Below are 20,337 nucleotides of genomic sequence, written 5' to 3' on the forward strand. Positions count from 1 at the left end.
ATTCCTTCAGTATTCTCATTTACACTTTTCACATTCAATTTTTGGGTACCTGCATAGACGTATTGTTGTGTGATCCAGAGGGGGCAGCTGATTGCCATTTTCTAGTCTGCCTATTAGACTAGATTCAGTCTCAGTTATTTTTGACCTTCTCATTTCAGGTTGCTATCATACAGTTTGTGGGAGTTTCATTCACTGCTTTTAGGTTGCCTGTTTAGCCACACTACAAGAGCCTCATTTCATTTAATTAATCCTAGTCCAGTTTTCTTTTTAAAGTATTAATTTCAGTGAGCCATCCAGGTTTTGTGAATTCTTCATGGGTGGAGATACATTCTAATAAACCAACGTATCAATCACATAAGTTTTTCTTGTGCATAAGCTTTCACGGCTGCAGAGGTCTTTTCATCAGATGGGACCAATATGGATACTACCACCCTTTACTAAATTAATATAAAAATACACACATACAGAGGCTCTGAACAGAAAGCACGATGTGGTGGGATAAACAGTTTATGTGTCACTATACCATCCGGCTGCTGAAAGTCAATGGCCACTGATATCTCCCTCTCTCTAGCTCACTACAAACAACCTGAACTGTAAGGAACGTGGTCACTGGGTAACAAGTCCTTTTGGCTTCAGTGTCACTGTGGTGATGGTGTTATTGTAACTTTCTTCCTGTATGTTTTCATCCTCTTGAAGTGAAATGGAATGTTTCCCTTTTGGGGAAGGGATACAATTGATGGGCCAAAGAATACTTTACTTTGTCATGAGAAGGACAGGTATCGAAAGCAAAAGGTCATTTGTCTCAATAAGGCACAATGTTATGATTGAAGCACTTAGATCACCTATGTGTAGCAGGTCCCCCCTGGTCCCCCTTTCCCTCGCTGCTGCGGGGACTCCCGGCGGTGTCGGAGGCAGGGCGTCGTCATCTTGGTTGTGTCACAGAGGTTTGCGCATGTGCAGTAGCGACGCGGCAGCCAGTTTGGTAAAGGAGAAGTGGCAGCAGAGGCGCTCTGTTGCGCAGGGATGGCCCACAGTCACACATACGCAGTTAGGGCGATGCGGCGACCATTACAAGGTTGCGCAGGCTCAGCAGAGAGTAGCGGTGGCCATTACAGATCACGCACGCGGCCCCAATAGAACAGAGGGCCATGGAGGACTACACCCCCCAGAATGCTTAGAGGCAGACAGGCCACCTGACACCAGAGAGCCAATAAGGCTTACAGCTTTCCCTGAGAAGAAAGATACATTGTTGTGTGCTGCAGTGAAGAAGCAGAAGAAGCTGGGACACAGACAGGGGAGGGTGGGTAAGTGTAGAGAGCAAGTGGTTCATACACTAGGCCAGACATTCCCCCCTTAGGCCCCAGCTAGGCCCAAATCACCTCAGCTTGTGGTTACTACAGGGACTCCCCTTAGATAGGGACAGGGTCCTGGAGAACCCAGACAAGTGAGGGTACAGCCAGGAAGCCTAGATCTCCTTGTATTGCTGTGAATGTGAATCATTCTCTGTGGCTGCAGAGATAAGAGACTTTCTAAAGATGTATCAATCCATGCGGGAGCCACCCACCGCCAGGCAGAGTTACAGGACATCGCCGAGGAGATCACAGAGCGGCGGATCCTTTGTGAAGTGTCTGCAGCCCCAGAGGCCCGAGTACTGGGGCAGGTATCGTATTTTAAGTGCACCAACCTACCGGTACATCAGGCGCTGATCCCGCCTATAGGTTTTGGATTTCTTAGAGGACTCGTGGGACTCTGGGTACACAGTGTTGGGGGAGGAGTAAGGTGTAAGGGTATAGCCCAGTTAGGGGCAAGGTTATAGCCGCCAGCTAGTGGCAGAGGGTGACACGGCTGTGTTGCTATTATGTGATGTGATGTTATTGTTTTTCCCATATAGAAACAGTTATATATATATATATATATCTAGTGTATGTGTTCATTTGAATGTGTCCTGCGAGGCACAACTCCCGCTCTGCTGGGAGCCATCACAGGTGGAGGCGATGCACCATATAGTATTGTTCCAGAGGATACACCCCAGGCTCTCACTGGCGGAGGCTCAGGCCTCCTGTGAGCCTAACAGGTAAAGCACCACACCGGGTAATACATATAGATTCTCCTCACATGCACCCTGTCTGCGATTGGGAGGGGGAATATGGGTTACATATGTAACATCAGACATGTCCTTAACTTTGGACTTTTGCATTTTTGGTCCAAAGGCAAGTTGATCTGAGTGATATCTCCTTACCAGCAAGAATTCTTTCAGGTGGGTCTCTATGTTCTTATTGTAGATAGTGAAGAAGGCTGCAGATATCTGAATGATAGCTTTGGCCAAGCAGTGGATATTGTTATTATAACCTGCAAAGAGAAAAAAAAATGTAACCTTGGTCCGCAAACAGACACAGTAGAGCATCTATTTAACTTTCCCAGATTTCAATTAGATTCAGTTTCTTTGATAAATGTGGTGTTATATTTTGCTCCAGTATTGCCCCAGTTTTACAGAAGGGAGACTGCTGACAGATTAAATTAAATGTATTTTTTACTGACCAGAGCCTGAGTTTATCTTCATTAAAGCTGCAGTTCAGTCAATATCCTGCATGTGTGTTTTTTTTTTTAATAAATCAGTTCTGTAGTAAGAAAAAATACTTTTAGCATTTTCTGTTTTAAAAAAAACAACTTTGAAAGATCAATTTTCTTGTATTCTATTTTAACAAGCATGCTTGTTCCTATAGCAACCATTTACATTCCCCATATTTAAACATGTCGCCAAACTTTGCCGATCAATAGACGGAGAACGAATTGACCGGCAGCTATGCAGTTCTTTAGGTAATTAGAGATTGCCCACATGAAACTATTGAAGTTAAAAAAAAAACGAAAAAAAAAAAAAAATGGGAGCCTGAACTGCAGCTTTAAATGCAGTAATACAATTTTAGTGTGTTAAAAGAGTAGATACATTTTTAATTTTGTGATTCCTTATGAAATTAATATTTGTCTTTATAAGTCTTGTAGAATTATCTTTGTGGAAGTGCATAAAATAAAAAGCTTTACACAACCTTGTTGGTGTAATATTTACTCAAACCAATAAACATGAACCAACAGCTAAAATACAGTATACACCAAATCCGATGTAGTACATGCACAAAAAAAACGTTTTCAAGCAATTGTGGCATGTACTTGTGCAAGTTATCTTTTATAACTGTGTCATTAAGTCACCTTGTGGTTTAAAGTAAGAGAGGGTGGTTGGTGTTTTGGTTCTAAAAATAATTTGTGCTTTGGTTCTGATAAATGTAATGGTTTGGTTTTGCCGAAAATCGATTGCTCTAATTTTTTTCATACGTCAAACTTTGCATAAATTTGCGGGTTTATTCCAAAAATGCGACCATTTCATTGAAACAAACGAAAAATAAATAACAACTTAAAAACGAATTAGAGGATGAGCATTTCTTGGTTCTGGCCTGTATTTAATTCTGATTCTATTATGTTACCATTCAAAATGGACTTCGAATCGGACTTTGGAGTTACTAACTGTTCGACTGTTAGAATTGAATGACCAAATTCCCAAAGTTCAGATTTTGAACCCGCAAACTTGCCCATTTTTATTTTAAATGAGAAACTCAGCGACGAATAGGTTCTTTCTGCCTACTTTGAACTCCCATGTTTTGCACCAGGATCTCTTACCCTCATTTTCAATTTTGTAAAAGGACAGGGGATCAGAAGCGAGGAGTGGCAGAGAGATGGCTAGAAAGACCTGCAGTAGACATGCCAACTTGTACTCTTCCTCTACGGATGAGTTGTCTGTCAGAGAAGAGAGATGATTAAAGAACAGGGCAAGATATGTCGTGCTTCATGACTGCTGGGTCTGATTGAGGGTTTTGATGTACAGTGGATAAATATATCTTTCAATTAAACACCTTAAGTAAACAGAGTCCTGAAACATATTGCATATGCAAAGTATTAATTTCAATGAGCCATCCAGGTTTTGTGAATTCTTCATAGGTGGAGATACATTCTAATAAACCAACGTATCAGTCACATAAGTTTTTCTTGTGCATAAGATACCCATAAAATATTTATAATAGGGTTCATGGAGATACTATCATCTATGAAGGTACACTACTTGTGTTACAGAGCTGAAACCCACAACTTTACGTGGCTCTTGACACTGATAACTTATATATGAAATAATTTGTAGTTTAAGGATAGAAAAATATTATAGAAGAATGCTCTATTTTACTTTACTCAAACACTGCCGAAACAACAACTAGCGTCTTATACATGGTTTCAAGCAACACTGACTCAAGCAGTTGTCATGTAACCTGCACATAATATATTTATAAGATGCTAGCACATTGCACAGTGCAGTACTATGGGTAAGAGATAATGTGACAAGAAGCTGTCTCAGGAATGGGATTCTTGAAGTCAGAGTTAGCGAATTTTCAAGAGTTAACAGCTTTTATCACCCTACTTCCTGTGTCTCATAAGAGGCTCAGGAAAGCACCATTCATCCTATTAACTAATGAAAATGTTTGTGTTACTAGTGTAGCCAGGGTTTAGTCTTTCAGTAAAGGACTTTAAGTGGGAGAACCCAGACCCCTGTTTAACGTGACATTGCATAAAGTAAATGAATGCCCATACAGTATTAAAGAGTAGACCAATTGTAAAATACTGGTAAGCAACGGACCCAAGAAGAGCCAGTAGGCCAGTAAGGTCCCCTATATAACAGCACTCAATCACGCTTCATGGTATGATAGTACGGTATAACCAAAACAAGAAGAGCAGAGCTCAGGACATCCAAACAGTATGATGATATGATTTAAATAATATAAAAACAATGTCTAATGATACAAAGTTAAAATGAAGGGTATTAAAAAAACTTCCTGCGCAAAAATGGGGCTTCAAAAATGGAAGCTCAAATACAGTACTAATGTAACTGTCCCCTCCAATAGGGTAGTGACAAGGCTCGATAGCCTGGCAAAAATAGACAATTGAGCCTACTCAGAGGAAGGGAGCTCCTAAGCAAACTCCCCCCCTCCCATGATCACTCTACAATTGGTACTATATTAAAGGATATTTATACTAAGAACAAACATGCTAAACATATTGTTTCCATTGATGACTGTAAATAGATTGCAGATAGGCAACTGCTAATCGTACAGTATGCCTGCAGTTAATGGAATACTGGGGTAGCACAGCCGTAGGTAACTAAACAGAACCAACTGAGAGTAAAAAAACAACAGAAGGAGCTAAAGGTAAAACTCCCCCTCCCCCTTTCCCTTAGCCACATGTAAAAACAGAGGTACGTATCCTTCCAGCTATTGTACCCTGTATTGGAACATATGAAAGGGTGCAATTACTGTGGCTACATGAGGGTGTAAAAAAGTGACACACAAAGGGTCAGCTGTACTAAACCTTGTGTATACATGGCGGCATCCCTTGAAGAAGTACCTCCGCGAAACGGCCGTCGGGATCGCTGCATTATACTCCCATGGGCATCTAAAAGTGCCATTGGAAGCACTTGACTTACAGTTGCAACACACATCCCCCCCCTTCTCCCCCCAACCCCCCCAATCGCACATGGGGACCATGTGGGGAAATCTACATATGTTACCAGGTGTATGGTGTGTTACCTGTCAGTCTCACAGGAGACCTGAACCTCCGCCACTGGGAGCCTGGGGTGTATCCTGGAACGTACTGCTTACAGCGCCTCCACCTGTGCAGGGATTCTAGTGTGTAGAATAGCCCCTGACACAGGAACCACATACAGTAAGTACTTACACCAAGGTATGGATAAAACAGTTTACTATATGCAACTAAATTATAACACATCACAATATAACATTACAGCATCACAGCAGTGTCACCCTTTAACCTGGCCTCACTGGGCCTCAACCCCACCACCATCCACCCAAGTGTCTCAAAAGTCCCACAACCCCACCCAAGTGTGGAACAGCGCTGCCCACTAATATGAGGTGTGTAGTTGGTGCACTTGGTGACTTGATGGTACCTGCCAGGTGTGTCCACACCCGGCGCGCAGATGCTGTACTTCGCTGATGGATCCGAAAGCGTGATACACGATGCTTCCGCTCTTGACGCGTGGGGTGGCGTCCTGCCAGACAATCCCACCAGGAAGATAGTCTCTATCTTGAGCGATGGTCTGCGTCCAGACACGATAATCAAGGCCACACAGCAGGGGAACTCTGTCCCTGAAATCAACAAATAACTAAAGGGGCAGGATCCCTACCTAGGGCCTGTCTTTGTAGCAACCACAATCTATGGTATGGCTCAGGGCCTATCTGGGGCCTAGGGGGGTAACCTGGTCTAGTGAAGGGGCTACTTCTCATTACACACACCCATCCCTAACCTCCTCCCAGCTCTGACTCACTAGCCTGGTGTAATGCACAACAATTTATCCATCTCAGCAGGGAAGTCTCTAAGCCCACAGGCTCCCTGGCGTCAGGTGGTTTAGCAGCCCCAGTGGCTGTTGGGTGTTGTAGTCCTTTGCAGAGCTCCTTTACATTGGGGTCACGTGCGCGATCGCAACTGCGCATGCGAGAGTCTGTAATGGCCGACGCAGGCTCTGTCTGCGCATGCACGAACCTGTAATGGCCACAGCTTCACGTGAACCTCTGCACATGCTCCCGCGCATGCGCAAACACCAACGCCAATGCCAACATGGCCATCTTAACTCCTGGTTCTACACCGCGCACGCGCGAGCTCCCGCGCGTGCGTGGATGCATACAAGATGGCGGCGCCTGACTGCAGATGCCACCTGGAGCCCCCGGCGACGCACTCGCCCCTGCAGCTCCCCGGCACAGTGCATGGGTCCCCCCGCTAAGCGGAGGTAAGGGGGGCCCAGGGGAAACCTTGCTGCACAGTATAGCCCTTTGAGTCTGCAACCAAACTGCATTGATTGTGAGACTGCTGTGACACTGAATATATCAGTACGGTACCTCACACATAACATCAATACTACAAGTACAGTATCTTAGTAGATTGAAGTTACCTCATGGCTGCCTCCATGTATGCCTCCATGACCTGCTAACGGCTATGCCTTGAAAGTGGCAGCAGGCTAAAGACGCTTTGGCCAAAGGGTTAAACTAAATGACCCTTTTTCAAGAGAATATATAGGTATTGCACTGTGTATTTTTGTCACATTGGAAGTAGCTTTGGGCATCTTTGTGAGTTTTTTAATACCGTTCATTTTAACTTTATATCATTAAACATTGTTTTTATATTACTGTACATCATATCATCATACTGTTTGGATGTCCTGAGCTCTGCCCTTCTTGTTTTGGTTATACCGTACTATCATACCATGAAGTGTGATTGAGTGCTGTTATATAGGGGACCTTACTGGCCTACTGGCTCTTCTTGGGCCCGTTGCTTACCAGTATTTTACAATTGGTCTATTGTTTTCTTTCCCCTATTGCACCATTTACTCTATTTGCGTGCAGCATATATATGGGGTGCTGGTGTCATATTTGTTGTTGGGTATTAAAGAGTAAACTTGATTGATCAGTGAAGCACAAGGCACAAACAAATCCGGATTCAATTGTACTTTGTTATTGCTTCCATATAACGCATGTGATCTCTAAGATCTATGAGAGAGATACCTGTTTTTATGTTTGAGAGAGCTGCCACCAAGCTGGGGTCTACATCACACGGGATGCCTGCTGAGGTTGCCAGCTCAAAGATACTCAGAGTCACCTAGAAAAGGGAAAACAACGCGTTATTGACCTCTTCATTGCATTAGGATTTTTATACATCACATCATTTGCTTGACCTCCTACAGCCATTTGGGTTTTAATCAGTTTCAGACACTGTAATAAAAAAACTAAAAACATACTGCAAAATATGGGTTGTCCAATATTGCCTCTAAAGGATGGTAATTACCTAACGGTAACTCCCGCAGGGTGCCAAGGATGGAAAATTCTTCTTGTGCTAGTATGTAATGGGCTGAAATTACATCTGATTTGCTGAAACAGGTCGTCAGCTTCAATGTGCAGCCCTGCGCAATTTTATTTATTTTTTCTCCCGTCTGGCGGAAAATTAGTTCATTACTATTAGCTGCCAGTACACAGCTAATTACCTATTAATTTGTTGAGGATTTGCAATTTGTGTTTTAACTCCTACCCCAAAGAGAAAGGAGCTTCCGCAGTCTGTGCTCGGCCACTCACAGAAACAATGGCGCATAGTTCGGGCTAACGTCAGGACAAAAGGGGCTTTCCTCATCTCTCTAACGCCCTTATTTAATATGCTGTATAGCCGCTTTCCAGTTCTGGAAAAGAGATCAACTCTATTCAAATGAATAGGACTAAAATCTTCATTAGCATAGGGAAGAAGCATCAGAGTGACATTTCTATCATCCCCGACCAAGAATGCAGAATGATGATCAGCAGCTTCCAATAATTTGTCTACCAAATACCTGTATAATTTGCCTACAACAGACGCCTGTTCAAAACTCCAACAAGGAAAGGCTCCTCTAAGAAATTATAGACAAGGCAAGACAAGCTGTTTAGTATTCCTTGAAACGCTAGTCCCTGACAAGCCATCTCCGTAATCTCTTAGTAACATCAACTTCCTTCTCAATGTTATGCTTCACCAGGCAGCTCACAGCATGATATCACTGCCACAGAAAGTAGGCACCACAGACTCTATATGCTGTGGAAGGACCAGGATCCAGGATACCTTGTTTGCCAAATAGCTTTGTGCAACCTTGAGCAAAGTCATTGTGTGTCCACTAATATATCAGACACCACATTAACCATTTAATTGGGGAGGGAAACAATGCTATTCAGCACATATCTCGTCCCTCATTGAAAATGTCACTTGTAAGGTCATGTGGCTAGGATTTCATTGTGCTTAGTAATTGTGGTCTGCATATACTCTGTATATACCTTCATCAATATACAAAAAGTACTAAAAACACTGAGTGTAAACAGGATGCTATTGTTTGTACTAGAAAGTGTGTTTTAATGTTTTCCTGTCATTGTAGCCTCAAATCAAACGCTATTAATTTGCTTATTTCTGCATTCTTTCATTGTCTATTGCTGGACCTGAAACCCTGGACTTTACCCTAAGGCCTCGTCCCTACTGCTCACGCGAACAAGATACGGCTCCAGCCACTGCGTGCGTGCGCCATCAGAAAGTGCGATGCATGACCACCTTTGCCAAAAGGGCGAACCAGCCGCGTGACATGGCCACGTCTCCGCCACGCCCTCCCCGTCGCGATCTCCTGCTCTTATCTGGACGCGCAACCACAGACCACAGATCACGGCTGAAACTGGTGCACACACGCGTGCGCGCAGTGACTGGGGCTGGAGCCTAGGAGGATTTGGGGTAAGAAGAGAGACTATGTTTGTTTGAGTCTTGGCCAGTGTGAACCAGCAATGGATGGGTTAATGTTCCAAGGCAGGATTATGGGAGAGCAATTACCCAGATAGAGCTGCACACATTATCTTCACAAACGACCTTGCCAGAGACTGAGCTGAAACTCCTAACAGCTCTTCCCACACACACTAGGCCCAGGAAAATGAGAACATTATTTTTGGGGAAAAAAGAGAACCGTTACAAAAGTTACAGAAGATAAGAAGGGAGGCAGTGGAGCTTGCTACAGCGTGAGAATGTGGAAGAGTGACGTACAGTAATAACTGTTGTCTGAAAAAAGTATAAGTATAATTCCCTTTTGTCTTGACCAGGGAAGAGTACTCTTGATTGTTTTGTTCTGCGCACACAGGATGAAACTGGCTATTTTACTCCTACTGATGCTGTGTTCATAAAAAACTTTTTCTACTCTGTGAACACACCTCCGTGTCAGCCTCACCTTTTTACATATATTCATTATCTTTTTACATATTCAAATTAATCATTTTGCCTCACATAATTTTTTTGCCAGCTCAGTATTGTTTATGTAAACGTTAGAGCTCTCTATGGTCCAGATCCACAAAGCTCCACTAATGGCTTAACAGGTGCTACTAAAGCGTGAGGTTTACCTGGATATTTGAGGTCTACCAGAGGAGTGCGCAAAGTTTTTGTGCTGCGCCCCCTGCCACCGCTCCTCTAGTGCTCGCACCCCCCATTAACATCCTAAAGCGTCAAATGACGCTAGGGGTCATGTGACGTCACGTCAAGTGACCCCGCAGTGTCATTTGAACCTGCATTGCTATGGTGACACGGTGTCAAATGATGCCACGGGTCATGTGACATCGCGTGACCCTGCGGCATCCTTTGACGCCACATCGCCACAGCAATCCGTCTTCTGAGTCAAGGTAGAATAGAGTACAGAGGCCTCGCGCAGTCCCCAGCATTTGATTTAAATGCCTTGGGGAAGATGCTCCGCGCCCTCCCAAAAAGATCTTGCGCCCCCCAGTTTGCGCACCCCTGGTCTACCAAACTGTGGGTGTGGTCTACACTAGATGGTGTACTGGTTCAGCTGGGATAGCTGTAAGCACACTAGATGTGTGTCTTCTTACCCTAACCCTAACACTAGAGTAGCATAAAGCACACTAGATGGCCCTTATCCTAAAAAACCCTACCCTATGCCCTTACCCTAAACCCCCTACTCTAAGCCCTTACCCTAAAACTTTTGCATATCATTAACTTTGTGAATTCACGCTTACCTCCGGGCACATAACATCCATTAGGGACTTTGAGAACATGACGTTATGAGGTCCTGACTTAACAGAGCTTTGTTGGTCGGGGCCTATGAATTTTGGAGGACCCTGGAGGAGGTCGGAGAGCTGCTTGGAAGGAGGCTGCACAGCTGAACCAGTGCATGCAGCAGAGCCCAGCAGAACAGGACCAGACTACAATGAGCAAAGTACACAAAGAGACCAATGTGCCACGGAGCCCCAGCTGAGCAGGACCGCGCGGCAAGTGTGAGTGGGTGAGAGACAACGCAGAGGATATCTCCTGCTGCCTGCAGCCATACTTGTACCAAAGCTCCTTTGCGAAGCACAGGCCTGCAACTCATATACACACTATCTCATGAGCTCCAGCAAGAGTACCAGCACCCTTGACATATTGTATAGGCCAGTACACCCAGGACTGGGAGGCCTGACAGTGATAGACTCTATAACTCAGTTGTGCAGCGATCATATTGTTACCGTACCCTTTAAATGTGTAATAGTGTACCTATATAAGGTGATCCTGCAGTTTAGGATCACAGTGACAGGTTATATAAAATGTGTACAGTCATATATAAAGCCTGTTATAAATCAATACGGTTGTGTTATGTCCAGTTGCTCCAGCCCCCATGTGTATCGCCCACTATAATATATATATATATATAGATAGATTGATGTTAGGACCCTTGAGACGTGGTCTGCCTTGGAGGGGCTCAAGGGCTTACGACACTTTGGTCAAAGAGTCAAAGAGTTAAACTAAAAGACCATTTTATTCAAAAGATATATATATATATATATATATATATATATATATATATATATATATATATATAGGCACTGTACCGTGTATTTGTGTCAATGGATGTAGCACTGGGCTCTGTCTGTGTTTCATGTTCTTTCTCTGGTTTTAAATATATATTGCCATGCTCAGAAGCACTCCTCTTTGACACTTATACGCATATATATATATATATATATATATATATATATATATATATATATATATATATATATATATATATATGTTGTGGTTATTTTTGGGGTTCAATATGAGCTTATAGGGGTTCTGTATATATATATATATATATATATATATATATATATATATATATATATATACCTCTAATATATATTACCTCTACAATTTATGCCATTACTCAATCTCCATTTTGGGATCTGCATGCATTTCATCTTGTGGTGACTATACAGTTATCTAGCATGGCTCCTTCATTGTGGTTATTTATATGTTACACATTTACTTTGGTGATTGAGTGGTACTGTTACTTAGCATTCAGGTAGAGTATTTTAGTATTCAGTTGTGATCCCTGTTTTGACCGACCGGTCTAGAGATATATAAGCAGGTATTATCTTTTTCTGGTTTTATACATTCTCCTATTTCTAGGTTAGATTCAGGACATATGTATGTCTTTCATCTGTGCATAAACCAGTATACATGTTTTGGGGTTCCAAGGGGACTGTTTTAACATTTTTTGTGTAATTCATGTGTTTTTTCCATTGAATAAATTAATTCATTATTTATCATTGCTTGAGTGCTTTAAGTGGGACCCTTTTCTTTTCTTTATATATATATCTTATACTATATTAGTGAAAGCACTGAATGCCTGTCTGGATGTCCGGTGTCCCTAAGGGAAATCTCATTGGTCCCTTGGGCCGCCCGCCCCTGCACACCTCTCATTGGCCTGAGGTGGAGTGACGGGCCAAACACACACACACAAACACACACACACACACACACACACACACACACTAGGGGGGTGTTACATACATTTTTCAGCGGTGCGCAAACTGTGGGGCGCGCCCCCTTGGGGGGGCGCACGATTATGTAGGGGGGGCGCGAGCAGCTTGCAGGGAAACCTGGGGATGGCCAGAGCTGTGCACGGGCGCTCCGTGCTGCTGCTTCTATGTCTGTGTCTTGCAGAGGGGGCGGGGCCAGAAGATCCGTGCTGCTGCTTCTATGTCTGTGTCTTGCAGAGGGGGCGGGGCCAGAAGATCCGTGCTGCTGCTTCTATGTCTGTGTCTTGCAGAGGGGGCGGGGCCAGAAGATCCGTGCTGCTGCTTCTATGTCTGTCTTGCAGAGGGGGCGGGGCCAGAAGATCCGTGCTGCTGCTTCTATGTCTGTGTCTTGCAGAGGGGGCGGGTCCAGAAGATCCGTGCTGCTGCTTCTATGTCTGTGTCTTGCAGAGGGGGCGGGGCCAGAAGATCCGTGCTGCTGCTTCTATGTCTGTCTTGCAGAGGGGGCGGGGCCAGAAGATCCGTGCTGCTGCTTCTATGTCTGTGTCTTGCAGAGGGGGCGGGGCCAGAAGATCCGTGCTGCTGCTTCTATGTCTGTGTCTTGCAGAGGGGGCGGTGCTTCTCTCTGCACACAGACAAGCCCCTCCTTCTTTTCCTGTCTGCTTCCCGTTTTCAGCAGCATGGGGGGTTGGGGGATCGGAGCATGTCGCCCCCCCAGGTGAAATTGTGGACTGATTAAGTGTGTGTGTGTGTTGGTGGTGGTGGGGGGGGGGGGTGATTGAGTGTGTGTGGGGGGATTGAGTGTGTGTGTGGGGGGTGGGGGGGATTGAGTGTGTGTGGGGGGGGATTTTGTGTGGGGGGGGATTGTGTGTGTGTGTGGGGGGGGGATTGAGTGTGGGGATTGTGTGATTGTGTGGGGGGGGGGGATTGTGTGTGTGGGGGGGGATTGAGTCCCTCCCCCTCCCTGCCCTTTGCCCCCCCTCCCTGCCTTTTGCCCCCCCTCCCTGCCCTTTGCCCCCCCTACCCTTTGCCCCCCCCCCTCCCTGCCCTTTGCACCCCCCCTCCCTGCCCTTTGCCCCCCCCTCCCCCTTCCACTCCATGCCCCCTGCCCTTCCACGCCCGGGCAACGCCGGGTATATCAGCTAGTATATATATATATTATATATATATAGCTTCTTTGCATACCCAGTTAATCAACCCCACACTGATGAGACCCATTAAGGTCGAAACAGCTGTCTGTGGGTGGTTTTCTGGGTATGCACCTTAACCCTGGCTGTGCTCAAAGCTGTGACCATGCAGCAAGTTTAAGCCTATAGGGAACCATGTTAAAAATGGTTTTTGAAGCAAAAAGTGGCACTGTGTGCTCATTTGCATGTCATTTCCCAGAATCCCTTGCTGCAGTGGAAGTGCTGTGTGCTGGGTGATAATGGGGAAAGGCGGGGTTGCAGACCTGCCTAAGACATGCAGATGAGCATACAGTTGTATTTACATTTGTATATATATATATATATATATATATATATATATATATATATATATATATATATATATATATAAAATCAAAAAATAAATAGATGATACTGTTCTGTGGCTAACGAAATGCTTTTATTTGTGCGAGCTTTCGAGATACACTGATCTCTTCTTCCGGCAATGTAGCATTGTAACATCGCCGGAATAAGAGATCAGTGTATCTCGAAAGCTCGCACAAATAAAAGCATTTCGTTAGCCACAGAACGGTATCATCTATTTATTTTTTGATTATTGAAGCTCGGCTAACACGGTACTGATACCTCTACAGCATTGTAACATCGCCGGAAGAAGAGATCAGCGTATCTCGAAAGCTCGCACAAATAAAAGCATTTCGTTAGCCACAGAACGGTATCATCTATTTATTTTTTGATTATTGAAGCTCGGCTAACACGGTACTGATACCTCTACATGTATATATATATATATATATATATATATATATAATACTGAGTTAAGTTATGGTGAGTAAAAAAAGTGACAAAAACCCTCCACAGGAAAGCAAATATGCAAATATAGCTGTATGCTCATCTGCATGTCTTAGGCAGGTCTGCAACCCCGCCTTTCCCCATTATCACCCAGCATACAGCACTTCCACTGCAGCAAGGGATTCTGGGAAATGACATGCAAATGAGCACACAGTGTCACTTTTTGCCTCAATAACCATTTTTAACATGGTTCCCTATAGGCTTAAGCTTGCTGCATGGTCACAGCCTCGAGCACAGCCAGGGTTAAGGCGCATACCCAGAAAACCACCCACAGACAGCTGTTTCGACCTTGATGGGTCTCATCAGTGTGGGGTTGATTCTACTGGGATGCAAGAGAGGCTTATGGGATAGGCCAAACCATAATACTGAGTTAAGTTATGGTGAGTAAAAAAAGTGACAAAAACCCTCCACAGGAAAGCAAATATGCAAATATAGCTGTATGCTCATCTGCATGTCTTAGGCAGGTCTGCAACCCCGCCTTTCCCCATTATCACCCAGCATACAGCACTTCCACTGCAGCAAGGGATTCTGGGAAATGACATGCAAATGAGCACACAGTGTCACTTTTTGCCTCAATAACCATTTTTAACATGGTTCCCTATAGGCTTAAGCTTGCTGCATGGTCACAGCCTCGAGCACAGCCAGGGTTAAGGCGCATACCCAGAAAACCACCCACAGACAGCTGTTTCGACCTTGATGGGTCTCATCAGTGTGGGGTTGATTCTACTGGGATGCAAGAGAGGCTTATGGGATAGGCCAAACCATAATACTGAGTTAAGTTATGGTGAGTAAAAAAAGTGACAAAAACCCTCCACAGGAAAGCAAATATGCAAATATAGCTGTATGCTCATCTGCATGTCTTAGGCAGGTCTGCAACCCCGCCTTTCCCCATTATCACCCAGCATACAGCACTTCCACTGCAGCAAGGGATTCTGGGAAATGACATGCAAATGAGCACACAGTGTCACTTTTTGCCTCAATAACCATTTTTAACATGGTTCCCTATAGGCTTAAGCTTGCTGCATGGTCACAGCCTCGAGCACAGCCAGGGTTAAGGCGCATACCCAGAAAACCACCCACAGACAGCTGTTTCGACCTTGATGGGTCTCATCAGTGTGGGGTTGATTCTACTGGGATGCAAGAGAGGCTTATGGGATAGGCCAAACCATAATACTGAGTTAAGTTATGGTGAGTAAAAAAAGTGACAAAAACCCTCCACAGGAAAGCAAATATGCAAATATAGCTGTATGCTCATCTGCATGTCTTAGGCAGGTCTGCAACCCCGCCTTTCCCCATTATCACCCAGCATACAGCACTTCCACTGCAGCAAGGGATTCTGGGAAATGACATGCAAATGAGCACACAGTGTCACTTTTTGCCTCAATAACCATTTTTAACATGGTTCCCTATATATATATATATATATATATATATATATATATATATATATATATATATATATATATATATATATATGCGTAAAAGCGTATATATATATGTGTGTGTGTGTGTGTGTGTGTGTGTGTGTGTGTGTGTGTGTGTGTGTGTGTGTAAAAAATTAGGGTGCGCAACAATATCAAAATAAATAATTAAATACAGATAATTAAATGCTGCCACCTCACACTCACGTTAACACATATAAAACAGACAAAATGAATAACGGGCGCAGATAAAGACATCAGTAATTAATAAAATAATACACAATGTGTCACGGAAGGTGTTCGGGGTAGTAACCAAGTCCCAATTTTCTTGGTCCTAAAGAAAATGAAAAAAGGGCAAGTATGAAACGGCAACTTTATATAGAAATAGAAAATTGGCTACTTACAATATAGCTGTAAAAATATATATAGAGAGATTCATAGGACTCAGGCCCTCACCTCAAAAACAGACCCTATAGTCTGAGGGAAAGAGGGGTTAACTGTGAAAAGGGGAAAAGGCTGAATTTGTGCATTGAGTGGCTCTTAACGCCTCCAATTAACCCCCTTGTAATTGTGACCAATGGCAGTAGGTGCATTGATACATTGACTCTTAGAGAATTAATATTTTGTTTTAAAAAGGTGGTATTTTATGTCAAAATAGATATTTGCATCTCTTGATACAAAGCCCTCTAAAGCCCAGATTCGCAAAGTTCAGTGAAGCTACTAAACTTGACGTGAAACTAAGGCCGCGTCCATGGATAGTGCTTGCGGGCGGAGGCGCGCTGAGGCGCGCTTCCGCTCGGCACGGAGCCCCTACAGCCGCAATGAGAGCGGCTTTAGTAGGGGCTCGCCTACGCTACCGCAAGCGCGCGGAAGCGTAGGTCTTAGGAAAATTTTACATTTTCCTGCTTGCCGGAGCGCAGGGCCGATCACTTGAGCGGTTCGCCCAATGAGGGCGAACCAGCTCCGTGACGTCACTGGCCCGCCTCCCCGACACGCCCACGACACGCCCACGGACGGCGTGCTGTCTAAGGACAGGGAAAGCACCCGCTTTCCCTCAGCCTCAGCGCGCCTCTGCCCGCCAGCAATAACCATGGCCGACTTAGCGTCGCGTTAAGAACAACGGTGTATCTTCAAAGGACAATAAGATGACGTTAAGTAATGTTTTCTCCCACAAAGAGCATAGTGCCAGTGATAATGGCATGCAAATGATAATCAAATAAGGAGGTACAGTATAACATTGCATATCAACTTTACATTAGTTAGGTGATACCTAAACTTGGCATTACTCACATTCAGCCTATGAAATAGGGCTTTTGTAGGGTTTGGATTGTTGTAACGCCATAGTAAGACATAATTCAATTAACATAGCATTATTTCCCAGTGTTATTTCTCTCAACTTTAGCAAAAAGCGCTATGTCAGGGTCTGGGTAGGAGCAACACCAAGACTGACATAACATCATGTTACAATTTATTACAACGTTACGCCTGTGCGACAAAGTTCGTACATTGTTTGTGCATATAATTAGCTTTGAGGACACCATGTTAAGACAGAGATCATATTGTCCGTTCCTGCTTTAGGTAACATCACGTTATGAGCTCTCACTTAACAGACCTTTGAGCATCTGGGCCGAAGTGTACTGCACATAGCATAAGGTAAATCACTTATAACATTAACTAAAACCTAATAACTTAGCATATGTGCATTATAACTATTTTAACTAAATCAAGACCAAATCTCTCCCCTGCTTGGATGTTAAAAATGTTAACAATATTTCATACTGAATAGCACTTTTCTCCCAATGGGACTCAAAGCGCTTCACAATTACAGTATAGTGTGCAGTATGCAGCACATAGTATTGTTACAGGCAGTCCCTGCCCAGATGAGCTTACAATCTATGTTTTTGTGTCTAAGGCACCGAGAGATAAAGTGACTTGCCCAAGGTCACAAGGAGCTGACCAAACTCACTGTCATTGTTTACAGTCAGTGTCTTTACTCACTGAGCCGCTCCTTCTCCCATGTTGAAATGCCAGGTCCAGCATGTGGCTATTAGGACAAAACCAGTATCAACAATTGGTCACTGCACTTAGTGGGAAGATGAGCCTGAGAATTAGACAAGCGTATATAAAGGGATGTCTATGAACTGAGCACTCTCTAGTGGCTAAAGAAGAGTTAGCTTTACTAAATTCTCCTACAAGAAATCATCATTTTTAGTAACTCTTAGGGCCCTATATAAAACTCCCAGACCGAACGTTTCCTTGTTAAAAAGACATTTAGGGGCCTATGCTGTGAGCCTTCATAAAAACAAATCGACGGGCCATTTAAATCGCCTGTTTTTTGTTTTTGCAGTGTTGCTATCGAAAGCCTCTGTTACTTGTCATAACAAAACGCCCAAAACGGGCGAGTAGCCGGCGCTGTGGTGATCGCCTCTCTGAAAAGGCCTCACCCGGCGATTTCTTTCAGCTACAGAGATCTGCTCAGAAAGAGCCGCCTCTCCATAATGGGGCCTGTATGCCTGTATCTCGGAAAGCAGGGGTTCCTCAGACCTCAAATCAACAAGGTTCTGCTCCGGAGACCCCCTGCTACAATACAGTAGTATTAACATTAAAAAATGTTAAAAATCGTTACCGTAGCGGCTATCCGCTGTGGTAATGAAGCTGCTTTAATGACATTTTTACTAATAGTGTGAGGAAGCAGGGGGTCTCCTGAGATGAACCACATTGATTTCAGCCTCAGGGACCCCCACTTCCCGAGTTACAGGCCCTGGTATTTAAATCCCCCAGACACGTAATGCGGACGATTGAAAAATGGCGGCAGTACCGGCACTCGATGCCCCATACCAGGGCCTGTAACTCATTACTCATGACATGTTTTGTCAATTGGATGTAGCATGGGGCACCCCTGTCTTTTGTTGTATACATTTGCCACGCTCAGTAGCACTCCTTTTGACATAAATATATATATATGATGTGGTGGGTGTTGGCGTTTGAGCTAACTGGGAATGTGTGTGTTAATTTAATTCCTAACTGGTAACAGTTGTTTGGAGGTAAATGACCCCTCCTCCCAGAGCTCACCCCTCCCCACCTTTTTAATTTGGGAGGTTCTAGCATTTTGCTGAATGGACAGGACTCACTGTGGTTGTTTCCTCTCATACAGAGGTAAAAGGAAAGTTTCACAGTTTAGTGTTAGGACCTGCAAATTTGGCTATACCTTGACGTTGGTATGCAAGCTTATGATGCTTTGGCCAAAGGGTTTAACTAAATAACCAAGAAAATATTATCATTGAAGTATTTCACCTTTATACTTATTACCATATATGTTATGTCAATTGCATGTAGCATTGGGCACCCCTGTCTCTTGTTGTATACATTTGCCATGCTCAGTAGCACTCCTTTTGATAATAAATATACTGTATATATATATATATATATATATATATATATATATATATATATATATATATATATATATATACACACACTTCAAGACCCTTATAACGCTGTGCTTGGGGTCCAAAGAATCACAACGCGTTATAAGCGGATAGCGTTAGAAATAATGTACAATTGTATGCATTGTGCAATAAAGTATTTAAGATACCAATAATCGTGTCGTAAAGTATTAATAAATACGAAATTGGGAGCCACGCTTGCATCGCGTTATAAGCGGATTCGTGTTGTAACGGATCGCGTTATAACGGGGTTGAGCTGTATATATATATATATATATATATATATATATATATATATATATATGATACGAACCAATCCAAAGACCAGTAAAGAGACAGCAGACCGCACGGGGTTAATAAAAAAATCTATATTCACAACATGAAATACACGTAAGCCAACGTTTCGGTCCCACAGAGAGACCTTCCTCAGGGCCGTGCGGTCTGCTGTCTCTTTACTGGTCTTTGGATTGGTTCGTATCATACTTATTCTCTATGGGACTATCATCTGCTATTACAACCTTTTCTACTACAGTGTGCTGACTGACCTTCATGTGTGTATATATATATATATATATATATATATATGTGATGTGGTGGGTGTTGGAGTTTGAGCTAACTGGGAATGTGGGTGTTAATTTAATTCTGGTTGTTTGGAGGTAAGTGGCCCCTCCTCCCAGAGCTCACCCCTCCCCACCAATTGGATTGTCCTCTGGATGTAGCATTGGGCACCCCTGTCTTTTGTTGTATGAAATCAAAGCGGTTCAGCTCAGGAGACCCCCTGCTCCTGCACACTATTAATAAAAATTACATTAGAGCAGATTCATTACCTTAGCGGCTATCCGCTAAGGCAATGAAGGGGTTAAGGCACAATTGCAGCTTTATTGGGGGCAGAGGGGGTTAGTGAAGGGGTACTTGGCCCAGGGTGGGTTATTAGGCCTACCGAGAAAGTTGCGGGAGGAGATAACTCCTTCATTACCATAGTGGTGGAAACCACTGTGGTAATGAAGGGGTTAACCCCTGCGATGCAGCCGGTAGGCCTAATAACCCATCCAAGGCCAAGTACCCCCTTCACTCACCCCCTGATTGA

At 43.8% G+C, this 20,337-nt stretch overlaps 1 protein-coding gene across 2 annotated transcripts in view; it reads right to left on the minus strand.

Moving 5' to 3' along the window:
• Positions 1–20,337, minus strand: part of NCKAP1L (NCK associated protein 1 like) — a 152,898-nt gene that overhangs the window by 26,975 nt on the left and 105,586 nt on the right. For both annotated transcript variants that reach the window (XM_075591726.1, XM_075591724.1), the window contains 3 exons: positions 7,605–7,698; positions 3,670–3,786; positions 2,240–2,349 (listed from right to left, as the gene is read on the minus strand). In XM_075591726.1, the coding sequence (XP_075447841.1) occupies positions 2,240–2,349; positions 3,670–3,786; positions 7,605–7,698 (321 nt within the window). The remainder of the gene's footprint in view (positions 1–2,239; positions 2,350–3,669; positions 3,787–7,604; positions 7,699–20,337) is intronic.

The sequence above is a fragment of the Ascaphus truei genome, chromosome 3 (genome assembly GCF_040206685.1).
Source record: "Ascaphus truei isolate aAscTru1 chromosome 3, aAscTru1.hap1, whole genome shotgun sequence".
In the NCBI taxonomy this organism is placed as follows: domain Eukaryota; kingdom Metazoa; phylum Chordata; class Amphibia; order Anura; family Ascaphidae; genus Ascaphus; species Ascaphus truei.